Source organism: Phacochoerus africanus, chromosome 15 (assembly GCF_016906955.1).
Source record: "Phacochoerus africanus isolate WHEZ1 chromosome 15, ROS_Pafr_v1, whole genome shotgun sequence".
NCBI classification, from domain to species: Eukaryota; Metazoa; Chordata; class Mammalia; order Artiodactyla; family Suidae; genus Phacochoerus; species Phacochoerus africanus.
Window position 1 is genome coordinate 56,788,357 of NC_062558.1, and position 17,951 is coordinate 56,806,307.

The window sequence follows — 17,951 nt, forward strand, 5'->3', positions numbered from 1 at the left end:
TAGGAAATTATCTCTTTATAGTTTGAAAGTCAAAGTATACATGAAGACCATTTGACAGTGGATTCCGCGTAAATACCTGTCAGCCTGTTTTAGCAGGAGAAAGAGAATTGGCCTGTATCTTTTTCACCAAGTCTTTCTTTCCCTTTGCATACTTCTCTTCCTGTGTACTATTCTTTTGTTGATACCTCACTGCCATCTCCAAACTGTCACCTCCACAAACCCTTTTGTCACAGTCTTCTAGCCTATTCACTTATGTTTATGATATGATATTAAGCAATAAAATTAAGAACTACTGTGGAAGTCAGAGGGCTATACGTTACTGTAAATTCTTTTACAGAATGCAGATGTTTTGTATCAGATAGTCCTGCACTGAAAGAAATTTAAATGAGAGCTTAAAAGCAGTGAACAATGTGAACATAACAATAATTTTTACTTAAAAATTACTTTTGAGTTGATTAGTTTTTCAGTGCAAATGAAAACAAACATTTCCTTTGTGAAAAAGATTAATAACCCAGGTGTTTTTGTACTCAAATGAGCTTTGTGTATACATCTTAGAGCATTCCTAAACTGGGCCTGTTCCATTCAGTATTTTTTTGTAGATTGGCAGGTATATTTAAGGTAAAGCATAAACTTGGACCTCTTACATTTCATAGTTTTTTTAGATGGGCAAATACTTCAGGACGTTTGTCTAAATGTGCACAAAAATACTAATCTCCTAAGCTTATCAAACACTTATAAACTTTTGGGATATTTTTAGAATTCAGTATCTGCATCATAAAATACAATGAGTGCCAGAGTTGTTAACCATTTGTAGTGGTCTTTATAAGCCTGTTTTGGCGCTCTGTGATATGTTCTTTTTTTTTATATAATTTTTTTTATTTTCCCACTGTACAGCAAGGGGGTCAGGTTATCCTTACATGTATACATTACAATTACATTTTTTCCCCCACCCTTTCTTCTGTTGCAACATGAGTATCTAGACAAAGTTCTCAATGCTATTCAGCAGGATCTCCTTGTAAATCTAGTGTGATATGTTCTTAACATGATATATACTACCTCTGCCTAAAGACCTTTACTTTTGTTTCATTTTACAGAATTAAATTCTCTAGGAAAATAGATCAGTATAATTACAATACCATTCTCTTGAGCTGTTTGTGTCAAATTTTTAATATGAAGATGCTATATCATGTTTCTGTCATTCTACTGTTATATTCTTTATTGCAATGAACATCATTCCTGTTTCTTTGATGTGGATTTATATGGAATGGAAATATGAAATGTTAATAGTATGCTAAGAATTTTATTTTTTCAATAATATGATACTTTTACTTTTGTTTTATCTTAAGTACATGACTAAAAGCATTAAGTTCTATTTAGTAGGTCTCTGTAAATTTTGCTTCAGATATTCACTTACATTAAAAATAAATGTGTAGGAGTTCCCATTGTGGCTTAGTGGTTAATGAATCCTACTAGGAACCATGAGGTTGCAGGTTCGAGCCCTGGCCTCACTCAGTGGGTTGAGGATCTGGCGTTGCCCTGAGCGGTGGTGTAGGTTGCAGACGCGGCTCGGATCTGGCGTTGCTGTGTCTCTGGCGTAGGCCAGCAGCTACAGCTCCGATTAGACCCCTAGCCGGGAACCTCCATATGCCGCGGGTGCGGCCCTTAAAGGACAGAGGACAAAAAATAAATAAATAAATAAAATGTGTAGGAGGAGTTCCCATGACAGCTCAGTGGAAACAAATCTGAGTAGCATCCATGAAGACACAGGTTTGAGCCTTGGACTTGCTCAGTGGGTTAAGGATCCAGTGTTGCTATGAGCTATGGTGTAGCTCACAGATGCATCTCAGATCTGGTGTTGCTGTGGCTGTGACGTGGGACAATGGCTACAGCTCCTATTTGACCCTTAGCCTGGGAACCTCCATATGCCACAGATTCGGCTCTAAAAAGCAAAAAAATAAAAATAAATAAATGTGTAGGAGTTCCTGCTGCAGTGCAGGGGGTTAAGGATCTGGTGTTGTCACTGCAGTGGCTCAGGTCACTGCTGTGGTGTGGGTTCAGTCCCTGGCCTGGAAATTTCCACATGCCACAGACATGGCCCCAAAAAATATGTAAACTGAGATTATTATAGAAAATTCATAATGTAGGTAAATATTGATTAAATTACTTATAAGTTTATAATAGATGATAACAAGTGCTGCTTTTCATCATGACTTGACCTATTTTTCTATTATGTGTCATATTCCTCTCCCTACATTTTCTTAATTAAGAGGGGAAAATTCCTTTCCATGCTAAGAGGGCCTAATTGCCTACTTCAGTTGTAGGGTTTTTAAAACCTAAGTTAGTTTTATGACATACATTAACTCTTTTGGTTATAGATAGGTAAGTATTAAATACATATTGTTTAGCAATTACTATATGAATCTCTCCATTACAGGAAACAAAATACAAATTACTTTAATATTTCACTTATATTAATGGATTTTATTTTTATAATGTGTATGCATATTTTAGGTAATGAGTTTTAAATATTTTGTCAGTTTGATTTTGCTTATGAAGTTTTTTGTACAGTATATTTATTCTGCCTGTAATTATTATTTTTTAACCTCTAAGATTATGTTTTTTGAGTTTATATTAATACATGGCTGATAATATTTCTTTGAAAGTGGTTTAGTTGAGTTTAAACAGCACCAAAATCTGAATTGATGTGGGCATGGTAAACATTTTGGTATCTTATGTCTTGTTGATTAATGTTCTTTTCCATTTTTATTGTTGTTAAATGATTTCTTAGATGATTTGCCAACACATGCAAAGAAAAGTCGTAAAGTTTTCTTTTTAGAACTCTATTTTTCTCTGGTGAGAGCAAGTATGCTATGGTCTCTGAAGGGTTCCTATTACCTTTGTATAAATGTTTTAATTCAACTCATTTAAAAAAATGCAAATATTTATGTAGCTCCTTTTTTCAAAAGGTTCAGAAGGTTTGTATTGTTGCTTTTCTAATTACTGATTAGTGTCGTCTTCTCTGTTGAATTGTAAGCTCCTTTAGAAGGAGCCGTGGTACATGCATTGCTGAATACCCAGTGCCTAGTGCAGAACTTGCCATGGGATAGGTACCTAAGAAGTATTTGTCCAGTGATTAAGCATTGGTGCAGACTTTTTGTCTGGGAATTTTGTGTAACTGTTTAGTTTTCGGGATCATCTTTTCCACTTTCTGCATTTTATGTAGGTCAGGGAGCAGACAGTTAGAAGCTAAATGAGTTCCCCACGCATCAGTTCTTTCATGTTTGTTCCATTAGTTGAATGTTAGATGATCTCAGTAGAATATCCTCAAATAAGGCATTTATACACTTTGCAGATATTTTCCATAGTACTTTAAATTTCAGATGTTTGTCTAGACTCCATGCATTAATTACAATGAATTTATTGATAACTACATTGAAAAAGTAGTCTAATCACTCACAGACTTGATCTTAATTTTCTACCTCAATATTTGTTAATATTTGTTTCAATATTTATTTTTAAATGGAAGCATTTAGTAATCCTCTTTTCCTTGTACTGTGGCAAACTACATTTCCTTTAGTGACAAAGAGGCCAATTATTCTCTTCTGATCAAAATGTCTAAATTTGGAGTTCCCGTCGTGGCTCAGTGGTTAATGAATCTGATTAAGAACCATGAGGTTGCGGGTTTGATCCCTGCCCTTTCTCAGTGGGTTAAGGATCCGGCGTTGCCGTGAGCTGTGGTGTAGGTTGCAGACGCGGCTCAGATCCGGCATTGCTGTGGCTCTGGTGTAGGCTGGCGGCTACAGCTCCGATTCAACCCCTAGCTTGGGAACCTCCATATGCCGCGGAAGTGACCCAAGAAGTGGCAAAAAGACAAAAAAAAAGTCTAAATTTATAAGTCCAGCTGAAGGCAGTATAGTTTCTATTGATAATCTATACTACCTGGTTTTCCTCAGACATTCTCATACAACTCTTGCTTGGATTAAAGTTGCAAATCATTTTGTTTGTAAGCTAACTACTTAGCTTAAATTTCTCTTCTAGTTTTCGAGCTACATTATCACGAAACATGATAGCTGACAGCCACGGACCTGCTATCTTTAGGGAGAAATTTAGGTATTTAACAATACAGTGGTTCCTTTGAATTCCTGTTATCCCAAATAGCTGTTAAATAGTGTTCTTACCCAGTAGAGACCCCATCAAAATGTGCTTTCTAATGTCTAGATTCTCCCTGTGGTACTTAAAGCGGAATCAAGAATATTGGAGTGCCCCTGTGCCAGGATGACCATTATAGCTGAGGGGAGGAGAGCATGTACATATATTTTGGGATGTTTGAGAAAAGGGTGGAGGCATTTTAAAACTAAAAAATTTATGTTTGACTTAGTCATGAAAATTCTTATGTTCTTTAAGAGTGCCTTTTTGGAGTTTCCGTCGAGGCGCAGTGGTTAATGAATCTGACTAGGAACCATGAGGTTGCAGGTTCGGTCCCTGCCCTTGCTCAGTAGGTTAAGGATCCGGTGTTGCCATGAACCGTGGTGTAGGTTGCAGATGTGGCTCGGATCCCGCGTTGCTGTGGCTCTGGCGTAGGCCGGCGGCTACAGCTCCGATTCAACCCCTAGCCTGGGAACCTCCATATGCCGCGGGAGCGGCCCAAGAAATAGCAAAAAGACAAAAAAAAAAAAGTGCCTTTTTGCGGGATGAATGGATATCTTACTTGGTATGGTGCCCTAAGAGGAAATTGAGAAATATTTTATGATCTTCTTTTTTGCTTTTTAGGGCCACATCTTTGGCATATGGAAGTTCCCAGGCTAGGGGAGCTATCAGAGCTGCAACTGCAGGCCTATACCACAGCCACAGCAATACTGGATCCAAGCTGTACCTACAGCCTACACCGCAGCTTGTGGCAACGCTGATCCTTAACCTACTGCACAAGGCAAGGGATTGAACCCATATTCTCATGAAGACTATCTTAAGTTCTTAACCCACTGAGCCACAATGGGAACTCCTGGTCTTCTATTTCTTAGCTGCAATTATCTGCTCTTTTGCTACTTCCTTGTAATTTCAGTTTTTATGTAATTCAAGATACTTGAATTTGAACTAAATTTTCCCATTTTCTTTCTTCTTTGACTACTTTCTTATGTCTGAAGTAAGCAACTTTTTCTGTAGTTCTGAACTAAATTCCCTTCATTCAAGTCTTTATTCTTGGTATTTGGTAGGGAATCAGAGATTTGATCCAGTAATATTACCTCCTTTATTTAAATTAACGAACACTGGTAAAATAAAAATTAAATTGATCTAGCTCTTTCTTGTATAGTGTCAATAGGAAATGTTGAATTTTGAAGTATGTCTGTTTTTTTCCCACATGAATTTGTTTCTTTCCTATTCTTTGAAAGTATTGTGTAAAGAAAATAGAACTCTTGAATAATACTGTAATGAGTAATTACATAAAGGGAAAGAGCGTTTCCTATTTTCAAAATACAGGTATCAGTTACAGCTGTCAGTTTATTTTCTGATCATCTTTTTTTTCCTTGTAAGATTAATTAGGCAACTAAAGTGCTATTTAGAACCTCATTACATTTAGAAATATTTGTTAATGTTTACATTAGGGATCTCTCTCTCTTTTTTTTTTTTTTTGTCTTTTTAGGGCCACACCCAGGGCATATGGAGGTTCCCAGGCTAGGGGTCTAATCAGAGCTATAGCTGCCGGCCTACGCCACAGCCGTGGCAATGCCAGATCCGAGCTGCATCTGTGACCTACACCACAGCTCATAGCAATGCTGGATCCTTAACCCACTGAGCAAGGCCAGAGATTGAACCCATGTCCTCATGGATACTATTCGGGTTTGTTTCCACTGAGCCACAGTGGGCACTCCTCCCTGTGTGCACATTCTTAAAGAAGATTTTTCAGTTCCTTCTCTGGACCCTGAATATGCTTACTCTGAATAGGACCTGGCCTGCCTTCTCCCATCATTCTAGTATTATACTGTTTTAACAGGCAGTCCATTTCCTATTCTTTTCTATTTATTTATTTATTTTTATTTATTTGTCTTTTCTAGGGCCGTACCTGCGGCATATGGAGGTTCCCAGGCTAGGGGTCGAATCGGAGCTATAGCCGCGGACCTATGCCAGAGCCACAGCAATGCAGGATCCGAGCCATGTCTGTGACCTACACTGCAGCTCAGGGCAGTGCTGGATCCTCAACCCACTGAGTGAGGCCAGGGATCGAACCTTCAACCTCATGGTTCCTAGTCGGATTTGTTAACCACTGCGCCACGATGGGAACCCCTCTCATTCTTTTCTAAATCTCCACATGGTGCTTTTTGGCAAGCTTATAGATTGCAAGGGCAATTTGTTCCATGGTTTGAGTTTCTTAATCTGTGAAAAAATTCACTGATAGATTTTTCAGGCATATTCTAGTTCTAAAGGATGTTAATTATAATAACAATAACATTGTGTTATTACATTTTATGAAAAGAGCATAAATCCGGGCTGAGAAAAGAAAAAATCTAGAAGAATAATGTTAGAAGTAGGGAATACCTGAACAAACAGAAAGCACTAAGACTCTAGACTAGAAAGAGGCAAATAATAAAGGAGTCATTAATATAATACTGGCTAATACTTAATAGAACCATAAATTACCAGTAATTACTCCAGTAGGAAACATATCTATCTAAAAAAATTTTCCAAGGAATCCCTAAAACCATATAGAATATTCAGTAATTTAAAACACAATTGTTAAGCAGAACAGTAAGAGCATAGTGTTTAATTACAACTATTCAAATATTTTATAAGTAAATGTAGTTAATTTCCCCTAACTGCAGAATCTTTTTTGTTTCTTGCCTGTTTTCAGCACTCTTTCCACCCACCCCCAAACTCACTAACCAAGTTCTTCTGATAAGCAGTCCTCTTGTACTATCCTTAATTTATATTTAGGTGGAGGAGAAAATGATTACCATACAGCCTAAGTCTAGTGGAGCTTAGACAGTGATCATCAGCCTGTACCATTATTTTACTTATGTATATATTTCTTCTACCTTCTTAAGAAAAGCAACATATGACTTATCTCTAAGTCACAAATCTTTTTCTGTCACAGTGAACATTGTAACTATAGAGACAGTAACTATTTTTTGCTTGTTCCATGTGTTTAGTGTTCCTTGTAAAACATACAAACGGGAGTTCCTGTTGTGACTCAGTGGTAACAAACCCAGCTGGTATCCATGAGGTTGCAGGTTCGATCCCTGGCCTCGCTCAGTGGGTTGATCCACCATTGCTGAGAGCTGTAGTGTAGGTCTCAGGTGCGGCTTGGATCCCAAGTTGCTGTGGCTGTGGTGTAGGCCAGCAGCTGCAGCTTCAATTTGACCTTTAGCCTCGGAACTTCCATATGCTAAGAGTGTGGCCCTAAGAAGACAAAAAAAATTTTAAAAAAAGAAAGGTAAAAAACTATTATACCTTTGGTTAACTTATGTTGATGTTATGTGTAAACCGTCATAAACTTTTTATTTCATAAAAAAATGAAATCCTGTTTTGTTTTCTTTTAAACAAAGTACATAGCATTGATTTCTATAACTATATATTCAAATAAGAGCAGCTTTTGGAAATTTTCATTCACCTTTGCGGAGGGCAGAGATATAGTCAGTTCATTCTTCACCATCACTCTAATTTTAGAAGAAACTAAATTGCTTACTTCTGAAGCATAATGCAATTTTCAGTATTAATGGGAAAATTAAAAGTACTATAAATATACAGGCAGGTGCTAGTTAATGTGCCAGTATAAATACCATAAGAGTGTGTTTAGTAGAAGAATATTTGCCTTAGACCATTTCAAAGTACTTATCATATGTTTGATCCTCAAAAAGCCATATGTGGATATGTAGTCTTATTTTTTTTTAATTTTTTAATGAGATTTTACTTTATACAGAATAAACTAAGTCTGAAGTTGAGAATGTCTTGAACAGGGCCACATAACTAGTTAGCAAGGAATAGGTAAAGACTTTTCTAGAATCATTACATTTGTTCTCATTCTGTATCATTGTGGCCCTCAACAGCTTCCAGCAGTTACTGGCATAACCCTTTGTGTGGGGTTGAGCCCTCAGTTTTGCTGCAGCCTATAGTTTGCACCAGCAATGTAACTCCACCTGGGAGTTGTTAACAGATACTTTCTAGGTCTACTCTAGAGCGAAAATATAATGTATTAGTAAGGTAGTGACCCAAGATAGTTATTCCCAGACCTAAGGTCTTTATTACTTCATTTAATACCTCTAATAATGAAGACATTTTAATTTAAAAACTCATTTTCAGTTATTCATATTCTTGAGTTTAAAATGTCAGTTAAGTTTTCCATTTCCCAGACTAAATGGATGTAACTTCTGAATGTAAAAAGTTTGTTTTTTAATGTTTCTTCTTTCTAGCTGAGTTTTTACAAAAATAAACTTTTTTTTCTGCTTTAAACAAATAGATTTTTTGCAGTAACTTACACCCTGTAAAACTGTGCAGAATATCAGCACTGAGTGGGGAGGCCATCCCAGCTGTTGACCTCAGCAGTCTGTACCTGAAGGAAGCCTCTCAGAACACGGAAAGCTGGGCAGAGCCATTCTTTAGCTTCCTGATATGTTTAGGAAAAAAGAAAAGGGAGTTCCCATCATGGCGCAGTGGTTAACGAATCCGACTAGGAACCATGAGGTTGCGGGTTCGGTCCCTGCCCTTTCTCAGTGGGTTAACGATCCGGCGTTGCCGTGAGCTGTGGTGTAGGTTGCAGACGCGGCTCGGATCCCGCGTTGCTGTGGCTCTGGCATAGGCCGGTGGCTACAGCTCCGATTCAACCCCTAGCCTGGGAACCTCCATATGCCGCGGGAGCGGCCCAAGAAATAGCAACAACAACAACAATAATAACAACAACAACAACAAAAAAAAAAGACAAAAAAAAGAGAAAAGGACTGCTTGCTGCTTAAAAACTAAACAAAGTAAACAAAAGTATCAGAAATACTGGGATTTCTCTGAATAGTTATTGCACAGATTTGGTTTCTCTTTGGTGTAGCAGAGTAAGGAGTGCTGGTGTAGGGTTATAGAGACCTTGCTGAATCTTGGCTCAGCCAGTAGCTGACATTGTGTCCTTGAACAGGTCACTTCATCTCTCTCTTTGGGCCTTTGTAGCTTTAGTCCTTGAACCAGGAAGTTGAACTAAATGATGTTGAAGGTCCTTTCCAGTTCTAAAATGTTAAGATTCTATTTATTAGTTTCTCTTTAATATGGCACAGATACTTTTGTGGTATGTGTTTTGTATATTTATGTTATTTTCTTTCAATTTTAGATACGATGAATGGATTAAAGCAGATAAAATAGTAAGACCTGCTGATAAAAATGTGCCTAAGATAAAACATCGCAAGAAAATAAAGGTAAGTGTTTATTTTTTTTTAAGCCACAGCATGCAGCAGCTTTATGTGGGATCTCAGTCTACAGTGGTGAAAGTGCCAAATCCTAACCACTGGACCACCAGAGAACTCATCATAGTTCTTAATTAAAGAACTTTCCAGAGTTCCTGTTGTGGCTCAGCAGAAATTAATCTGACTAGTATTCATGTGGATGCAGATTCAATCCCTGGCCTTTCTCAGTGGCTTAAGGATCCAGCATTGCTTCAAGCTTTGGTGTAGGTGGAAGACATGGCCCAGATCCTGTGTTGATGTGGCTGTGGCATAGGTTGGCCCCTGCAGCTCCCATTCAATCCCTAGCCTGGGAACTTTCGTATGCCACAGGCGCAGGCCTAAAAAACATAAAATAAAACAACAAAAAAAGAACTTTTTCTCCAATGAGTATTAAGTGTATGTGTGTTAGTGTCAGTAGAGTGGAAATTCTCTTGAAATAGCAAATGCTATATTGAGGTGCAGTTAACATTGTCAGCTTATGGAAAAGCATTTTGAAAATAGCACTAAATTATCTTTGAGGCTTTTTCAGTCCCAACATTGTATAAGACCACTCAGTGAGGTTTCACTTACCCTTTCCAGCCATTTCCTGCACCTCTGATCTCCAACTAGGACCCATGAAGTGGTTTGGCTGGGAGCTCTGGGGTTCCTGTAATAGCTGTAAACCACTCAGAGGAAGAAAAAGAGGTGTCTGAAGGCAGAGGAGAAACTGTCTGCAACTCATTTTTTTTTTCCATCTTTCTCTGACAGTATATGTAGTGGCTTAGAATATGTTCACGAGACCCTATTACACACACACTACATAGATACTGTGGGGAATCTATTAATGAGCTTGTATGGAAATTAATGTTACTTTTATGTATGATAGAATTACTCTTATTCATTCTAAGACTAAATCTTTTTAATGTTTTATTAGAAATTAGACCATTTACCAGGTTGTAGGATTTTTTTATCTTTTTAATGGCTTTTTAATACTTTGAATGGTATATATAGTTGAGGTGTTTAATAGTTCTCCAGAAATTCATATTAAAAGTGAGAAATTTTTTATTAATTCCAGAAATTAATATTAAAAGTGAGAAGCTATTTATTTTCAAGCTAAATGATCCCCTAGTGGCCCTCAGTACTGAAGGTTTTCCCTTAAAGTGATTATTCTTTGCTCACTGTGAAATTGGGTCCATATTTCTAAAGTTTTGGAATAGCAACTCAGTTACAATTCAGGACACTCTTGGTCTTTATTGGAAAATATGGACGTTGCGCTATGTTAAGCATTGCTCTAAGCTACTGGAAGAGTTATGTGTGAGGAAACTAAAAAGCCAGTTTCCTTAACACAGAGCAAGTTTAGGAGTAGTATTTCTCAGGCAGAGGTAGGGGTAGGGGAAACAATTTTTTTTTCTGTCTTTTGAGGGCTGCACCCAAGGCATATGGAAGTTGCCAGGCTAGCAGTAGCCTATACCAAAGCCGCAGCAACTCCAGATCTGAGCCTCATCTGTGACCTACACCACAGCTCGTGGCAATGCCGGATCCTACCCCACTGAGCAAGGCCAGGAATCGAACCAGAATCTTCATGGATACTGGTCAGATTCTTTTTTTTTTTTTTTTTGGTCTATTTGCCCTTTCTAGGGCTGCTCCCATGGCATATGGAGGTTCCCGGGCTAGGGGTCTAATTGGAGCTGTATCCACCGGCCTACGCCAGAGCCACAGCAACGTGGGATCTGAGCCACATCTGCGACCTACATCACAGCTCACGGCAACGCCGGAGCGTTAACCCACTGAGCAAGGCCAGGGATCGAACCCCACCTCATGGTTCCTAGTCGGATTCGTTAACCACTGTGCCACGATGGGAACTCCACTAGTCGGATTCTTAACCCGCTAAGCCAAAACAGGAACTCCAGAGGAAGCAATATTATAAGATTGCTTAGGCAGTTTTTTTCTAAGTATTTTTTTTTTATTTCTCAATTTAGTTCTTTGCCTCTCCCAGGCATTTAACGTTCCTGGTCATAAGGGAAGAGGCATGTGAATTTTGAAAAAGCTTCCTAGAAAATTTTAAATATTGTATACCCATCCTTTGATCTCATTTGACTCTGAGAACCACTGTTTCCAAGGCTGTCCCGTGACAGCCATTAAAAGCCATATTTGAACTTTGCATGGGGTGGACTATTTCTGCCTTCAGAATGCATGGTATATTATGATCTCTGGTGGAAAGAGTTGAAAAGCTGGCAAAAACAGGAAAATTTTTAAACAGCACTAATTGTGGTAGGCTTTGGGGGTATACCTACACATAAGCCTTCTCAGTGCCTTCAGAGAACTCAGCCCCAGTGCTCTAATCTCACACTTGAGCTTGTGGATCTCACACTTGAGCTTGTGTCACCATCACCTGGAGGACTTGTTGAAACTCAGATTGCTTGGTCCCATCCCCAGTGTTTCTGATTCACTAGATTGTCTGGTTCTAGGAGTTTTCACTTCTAATAAATTCCCAGAAATGCTAGTGTTGCCAGGCCGGGGTTCACACTAGGAGAACCACTATCCTATACAGGATTAGCCTCTCTTCTCTGTACCCAGAATAATAGTAACTATGTACCATCTTTGGAAGAACTGTGAAATAGTCTCTCACATTCTATAGTCTGACAGTATAACAGGACTTCAGAATTGTTTACTACTACATCATGCTCTACATGATCATTTAGAAGCTTGTCTAAATTATTTTTCCTACAAATTATTTTAAAAATAAATTTTGGGGGGCCACATCCTAGGCATGCAGGAGTTCCTGGGCCATGAATCAAACCTGCATTGCAGCAGTGACCCAAGCCACATCAGTGACAACGCCAGACCCTTAACTTGCTGAGCCACCAGGAACTCCCTAAAAAGAAATTAAAAGATAGTTACCAGAAAATATATTAGTTAACTACTGCTTATCTATGCATAAATGGAGAATTTGAGAAATTTTCTCTTTTTTTCTGAAACATTATCAATAATTACAGGAAGGTTGCCCTCTGGCTTGACTTTACAGCAAGCCATTTGTTTAGAATTATTCCTAGCTGTCAACCAAATGAAGATATTTGAAATTTTGTCATTCCCAACCCTCATTTTTATATTGAGAATCATACAGTTTTCAGTACTACCAGGTTGAAATAATGTTTCTTTTTTAAAATGAGTATTTAATTTAAAGCTATTGTGATTTAACTTTTAGAGAATTTGTAACACCAATTATTAGCAGTATGGAAGTTTGCTACTCATAATTGCCTACCTGATTGCTAATTTATTTCAACTATTAAATAAAAACATTAGACAAAAACTTGTTTCTCATCCTGTAGTATTTGTTAATAACCTTGAGAAAAACATCTCTGGCTGTTTTGATGGATTTTATATATTCTTTCTTTTTATGCTATTTAATAATATAGTCTATAACTTTGAGTTAAAAATGACTTTTAACATTGTTACTAATAAATGCTTCATGATAAATTATGGCTAACATGGGATACTTTTTTTTTCTTAACCTAGAATAAATTAGATAAAGAAAAAGACAAAGATGAAAAGTATTCTCCTAAAAACTGTAAACTCCGGCGCTTGTCAAAACCACCATTTCAGACAAATTCATCTCCTGAAGTGGTATCCAAATTGGATCTTACTGATGCCAAAAACTCTGATACAGGTCATATTAAATCCATAGAAATCACTTCTATCCTTAATGGACTTGAAGGTAAACATAACAAGCATCCTGTTGCATGCAAGTATTTGTTTTAATTTATAAAACTTAATTTGTAAGTCAAACTCTATAGAAGTAATTCAGTGATATTGACATTCTTAAATTGAACCAAAATTTTGTTGACTTTTTTATTACTGAAATCAGCCACTGATTGAGGCTTGGAAATACTTCTGTTATTGTTAGATCTAAAGACTCCATTTAGATTTTAGTTGAAGTTACTATTACTGTGCGGTTTTCAGTACCACCATTTCTGTTGCCATGTAAAGCCTCATTTGTGTTACACACATCAAACTATAAAATTATACTGAATTCTTTGTAAAGAATACCAAACTTTTGCTTATCTTGATTACATTTATTATGAACTCTTTTTGATGTGGTTATTGCTTAATGTTTAAGGCAGAATGAAGTTTAATAAATAATAAAAGGGATGAATGTTGGAAGGGAAGATTTAGTAAGTCTGACTGGCAGGAAAAGAGAGGAAATGATCTATCAAATGAAGCAAAAGATTATATCTCCATGAAAATATTTTACATTTCTTAAAACCTAAAAGAGTTTGGATTTTTATTGCTTCTGAATATAATGGAAATTACTTTTGTCTCATTCCATATGGCTATTTACTTCAATTATTTGTAAATACCTAAGTACTCTTAACGTTTAATTTTCATAATTTTCTAATTATCAGACACATAGAACAGTATTTTGAAAAAATATTTAATTTAACTAATAACTATGAATATTATTGTCTATCGCAGTGGTGAACAAGTCAATATTTACTTAAAATAGCTTTGTTTCCCTGAAAAGCAATTAGTATTATACCTTAATCATTCTTTTACTTTTCTTCAGAATTGTATTAAACCTGTATATTCCTAAAGGAGGATATCATTTAATCTTTTAAAAATCAAGTAGCAAACATAAACCTAGCTATGTTAAAAAAAGAGTATTTCCACATAGGTGAAGGCTCCCTGAGAATGGTATCTGAATAGAATCTCTAGGTTATATTCTTATTTCATATTCAGCTTCTTTGTAAGTCTACAAAAGCCTCTCTAAGGGAATTGAGTGGGGCAAAATTATGAGGCCGTTCTGGGAAATAGCCGGTCTCACCACACTCTGGCATAGTCTCAGTGAATGACCTATAGGAATATGCTCCATGGGAGTAATAAGGTGCTTACCAAATACACTGCTAGCTTTCGGGTGTAGGTCAAAACAGAATGTTTCCGCTGACTAAAATGGTGTTGTTGTATGACCCAGGTAATGGCACTCAAGATGTTGAGTTGAAAGTTTTCCCCTGAAGTGATTATTCTTTGCTCACTGTGAAATTGGGTCCATATTTCTAAAGTTTTGGAATAGCAACTCAGTTACAATTCAGGACACTCTTGGTCTTTATTGGAAAATATGGACGTTGCGCTATGTTAAGCATTGCTCTAAGCTACTGGAAGAGTTATGTGTGAGGAAACTAAAAAGCCAGTTTCCTTAACACAGAGCAAGTTTAGGAGTAGTATTTCTCCGGTAGGGGTAGGGGAAACAAGTCTAGGTCTTTTATGTTTCCATATATATTTTTGGATTATTTGTTCTGGTTCAGTGAAAAATGTCATGGGTGATTTGATAAGGGATCACATTAAATCTGTAGATTGCTTTGGATAGTATGGTCATTTTAACAATTTTAAGTCTTCCAATCCAAGAGCACAGGATATCTTTCCATTTCTTTGAATCATCTTCAATTTCCTGTATCAGTGTTTTGTAGTTCTCGGTATTTGTCTTTCACCTCCTTGGTCAGGTTTATTTTTCAGTTTTTTTGTTTTGTTTTGTTTTGTTTTTTGATGCAGTTTTAAAAGGGATTTTTTTCTTAACTTTCCTTTTTGATATTTCATTGTTAGTGTAAAGAAATGCAAGAGATTTCTGAATGTTAATCTTGTATCCTGATACTTTGCTGTATTCGTTCATCAGTTCTGGTAGTTTTTTAGTGGAGTCTTTAGGGTTTTCTTTATATAGTATCATGTCATCTGCATATAAATGATAGTTTTACCTTTTGCCTTCCAATTTGGATATCTTTTATTTTATTTTATTGTGTGATTGCTGTTGCTAGGATTTCCAATACCATGTTGAATAGAAGTGGTAAGAGTGGGCATTCTTGTCTTGTTCCAGATTTTAATAGGAAAGCTTTCAGCTTTTCACTGTTGAGTATTATATCGTCTGTGGGTTTGTCATAAATGGCTTTTATTATGTTTAAATATATTCCCACTTTGGTAAGAGTGTTTTATCATGAATGGATGTTGAATTTTATCAAATTATTTTTCTGCATCTTTGAGATGATCATGTGGTTTTTGTCCATTCTTTTGTTGATGTGGTATATCACATTGATTTATGTATGGTTCAACATCCTTGTGACCCTGTGATGAATGCCACTTGGTTGTGGTGTATGATCTTTTACATGTGTTGTTGGATTCGGTTTGTGATATTTAGTTGGGAATTTTTGCATCTATGTTAAAGATATCGGCTGGTAATTTTCTTTTTTGGTGGTATCTTTTTCTGGTTTTGGCATCAGGGTGATGGTGGTTTCATAGAATGTCTTTGAGAGTGTTCCCTTCGCTTCAGTCTCTTGGAAGAGTCTGAGAAGGATCAGTATAAGTTCTTCTTTGTGTATTTGGTAGAATTTGCCTGTGAAGCCATCTGGTCCTGGACTTTGGTTTGCAGAGAGGTTTATTGATTGATTGATTGATTGATTGGCTTTTTGCCTTTTCCAGGGCTGCTCCCGCAGCACATGGATGTTCCCAGGCTAGGGGTCTAATCAGAGCTGTAGCTGCCAGCCTACACTCGAGCCACAGCAACTCGGGATCCGAGCTGCATCTGCAACCCGCACCACAGCTCATGGCAACGCCAGGTCCTTAACCCACTGAGCAAGGCCAGGGACTGAACCCACAACCTCATGGTTCCTAATCGGATTCATTAACCACTGGGCCGCAACGGGAACTCTGCAGAGAGGTTTTTTAAATTACAGATTCTATTTCACTTTTAGTGATCAGTCTGTTCAAATTTTCTATTTCTTCTTGATTCAGTTTTGGTGGGCTGTATGTTTTCAGAAACTTGACCTTTTCTTCTAGGTTGCCCATTTGTTGGCATATAACTATTCATAGTATTCTCTTATATATATATATATATTTTATTTTCTCCTATTTCTTAATTTGTTTATTTGGGTCCTCTCTCTTTTCTGTTTTGTGAGCATGGCTAGAAGTTTGTTGATTTTCCTTTCAAGGAACCAGCTCTTGTTTTTATTGATTTTTTTTTCTGTTGCTTTTATAATCTGTTTTATTTTCTCTCTGATCTTTATTATTTCCTTCTACTGACTCTAACTGGTTTTGGTTGTTCTTATTTTTCTAATTCTTTTAGGTGGTATGTTAAGTTATTTGGGATTTTTCTTGTTTTTTGAGGAAGGCCTGTATCTCTGTGAACTTCCCTCTAAGAACACATCACATAGATTTTGTATGATTGGGGGGTTTTTTGTTTTGTTTTGTTTTAATTCTTCCTAAGGATATATTCATTTTTGGGGTTTTGTGTGTGTGTGTGGTTAGTTACCTCCATTTTCCTTTCCCCTGTTTAATTGTTATGATCTCTTCCCTATGAAGGACTTCTTTCTTGTTTTTTTCTCATGATGATGAGAAAAGATCTGAAGACTGACTTGGAATCTTGAGCACATGTTTGAGACTTACCAATTTTGAGCTTCACTGTAGGGTAATTTGGGTTGATCATGTCTTGGGGAGCCCTACTGTCAAGATCTTTAGACTAGCTGTATTCCAGAGAGAAGAATCTTCCAGTCTCTTGACTGAAGGGCAAGAGAATGGCTCCCTATGTTCTAGGATCCAATTAATAAATGGGGAAGCAGAGAGTCTCAGTGTTTTTAAGAATGTATATGTTCAGTGATCTTCTTGATTTTTAGCATCATCCAGGCCAAAACCTTTTTCTTAACCATCTTCAAAGCTAACCCTCTAGAAGGGCAGTCACCAGCAACCTGGAGTGGGGAAAGAGGACCTAGGAATATAATTACTTTTCAAGCAGTGTCCATTTACTGTTCCTTATATTAGGTTCCCTCCTCCACCTTTCATTTTCACAGGTTCTTGGTACAGCCAAGAGGAGTCTAGGGTAAACTTGGTTGGTTCTCAGCTTCCCTCACTGCATGCTTGAGGAAAGATTTGGCTTTCTTGGGTCTTTTTTACTCATCCAATCCACTTTCTTTCTTACATATTCTGTTGTGGTTCTTTCCTATTTTTACCCATTTTTGTCACTATATATTATTTTGTAAATTGTGTTAATATACCATATGTACAATATATATGTTTGTAATATATAATATTAATATATTAATAAACATTCCAAATAGCATATATGTTACATATACATAAGGACACATACATGATATTTTTATAAATGGAATCATTACCACATTACAAACCTTCCCCCTTTTTGGGGGGAGATCTTGGTGTAATATAACTCATAAATATTTCCATATCAGCACATCCTTACTACTAAGTAGTAAGGTATACATAAGTTATAGCATAATTTATTTAATTAGTTCATGATAAAAAGACATTTAGATTATTTCTATTATTTTTCTTATTGCAAACAGTTTAACGGTGATGAGTATCATATTGGCATATGTTTAACGTTTCAAATTCGCTTCTTCATATTTTCTCTTTTCCTCGGAGAATTTTATTTTAGTTTTGGCCATAGATCAAATTCAAGACACTTTAGGTATTTCCAGTTAGAAAATGACTGTTATCAAGAATGCGTATGTCAAGTTCCCTAGTGACTCAGCAGGTTAAGGATCTGACATTGTCACTGTTGTA

General features: G+C 36.8%; 1 protein-coding gene across 8 annotated transcripts in view; it reads left to right on the plus strand.

Annotated features, from left to right (window-relative positions):
• Nucleotides 1-17,951, plus strand: part of ARID4B (AT-rich interaction domain 4B) — a 157,253-nt gene that overhangs the window by 120,670 nt on the left and 18,632 nt on the right. For 5 of the 8 annotated variants that reach the window (XR_007132442.1, XM_047762518.1, XM_047762517.1 and 2 more), the window contains 2 exons: nt 9,302-9,386; nt 12,909-13,134. Coding sequence is in view for 7 of the 8 variants with exons in the window: in XM_047762518.1 (XP_047618474.1) it covers nt 9,302-9,386; nt 12,909-13,134 (311 nt within the window). In the remaining variant the exon portion in view is untranslated. The remainder of the gene's footprint in view (nt 1-9,301; nt 9,387-12,908; nt 13,135-17,951) is intronic. The other 3 variants (XM_047762520.1, XM_047762519.1, XM_047762522.1) reach the window with 1 other exon arrangement.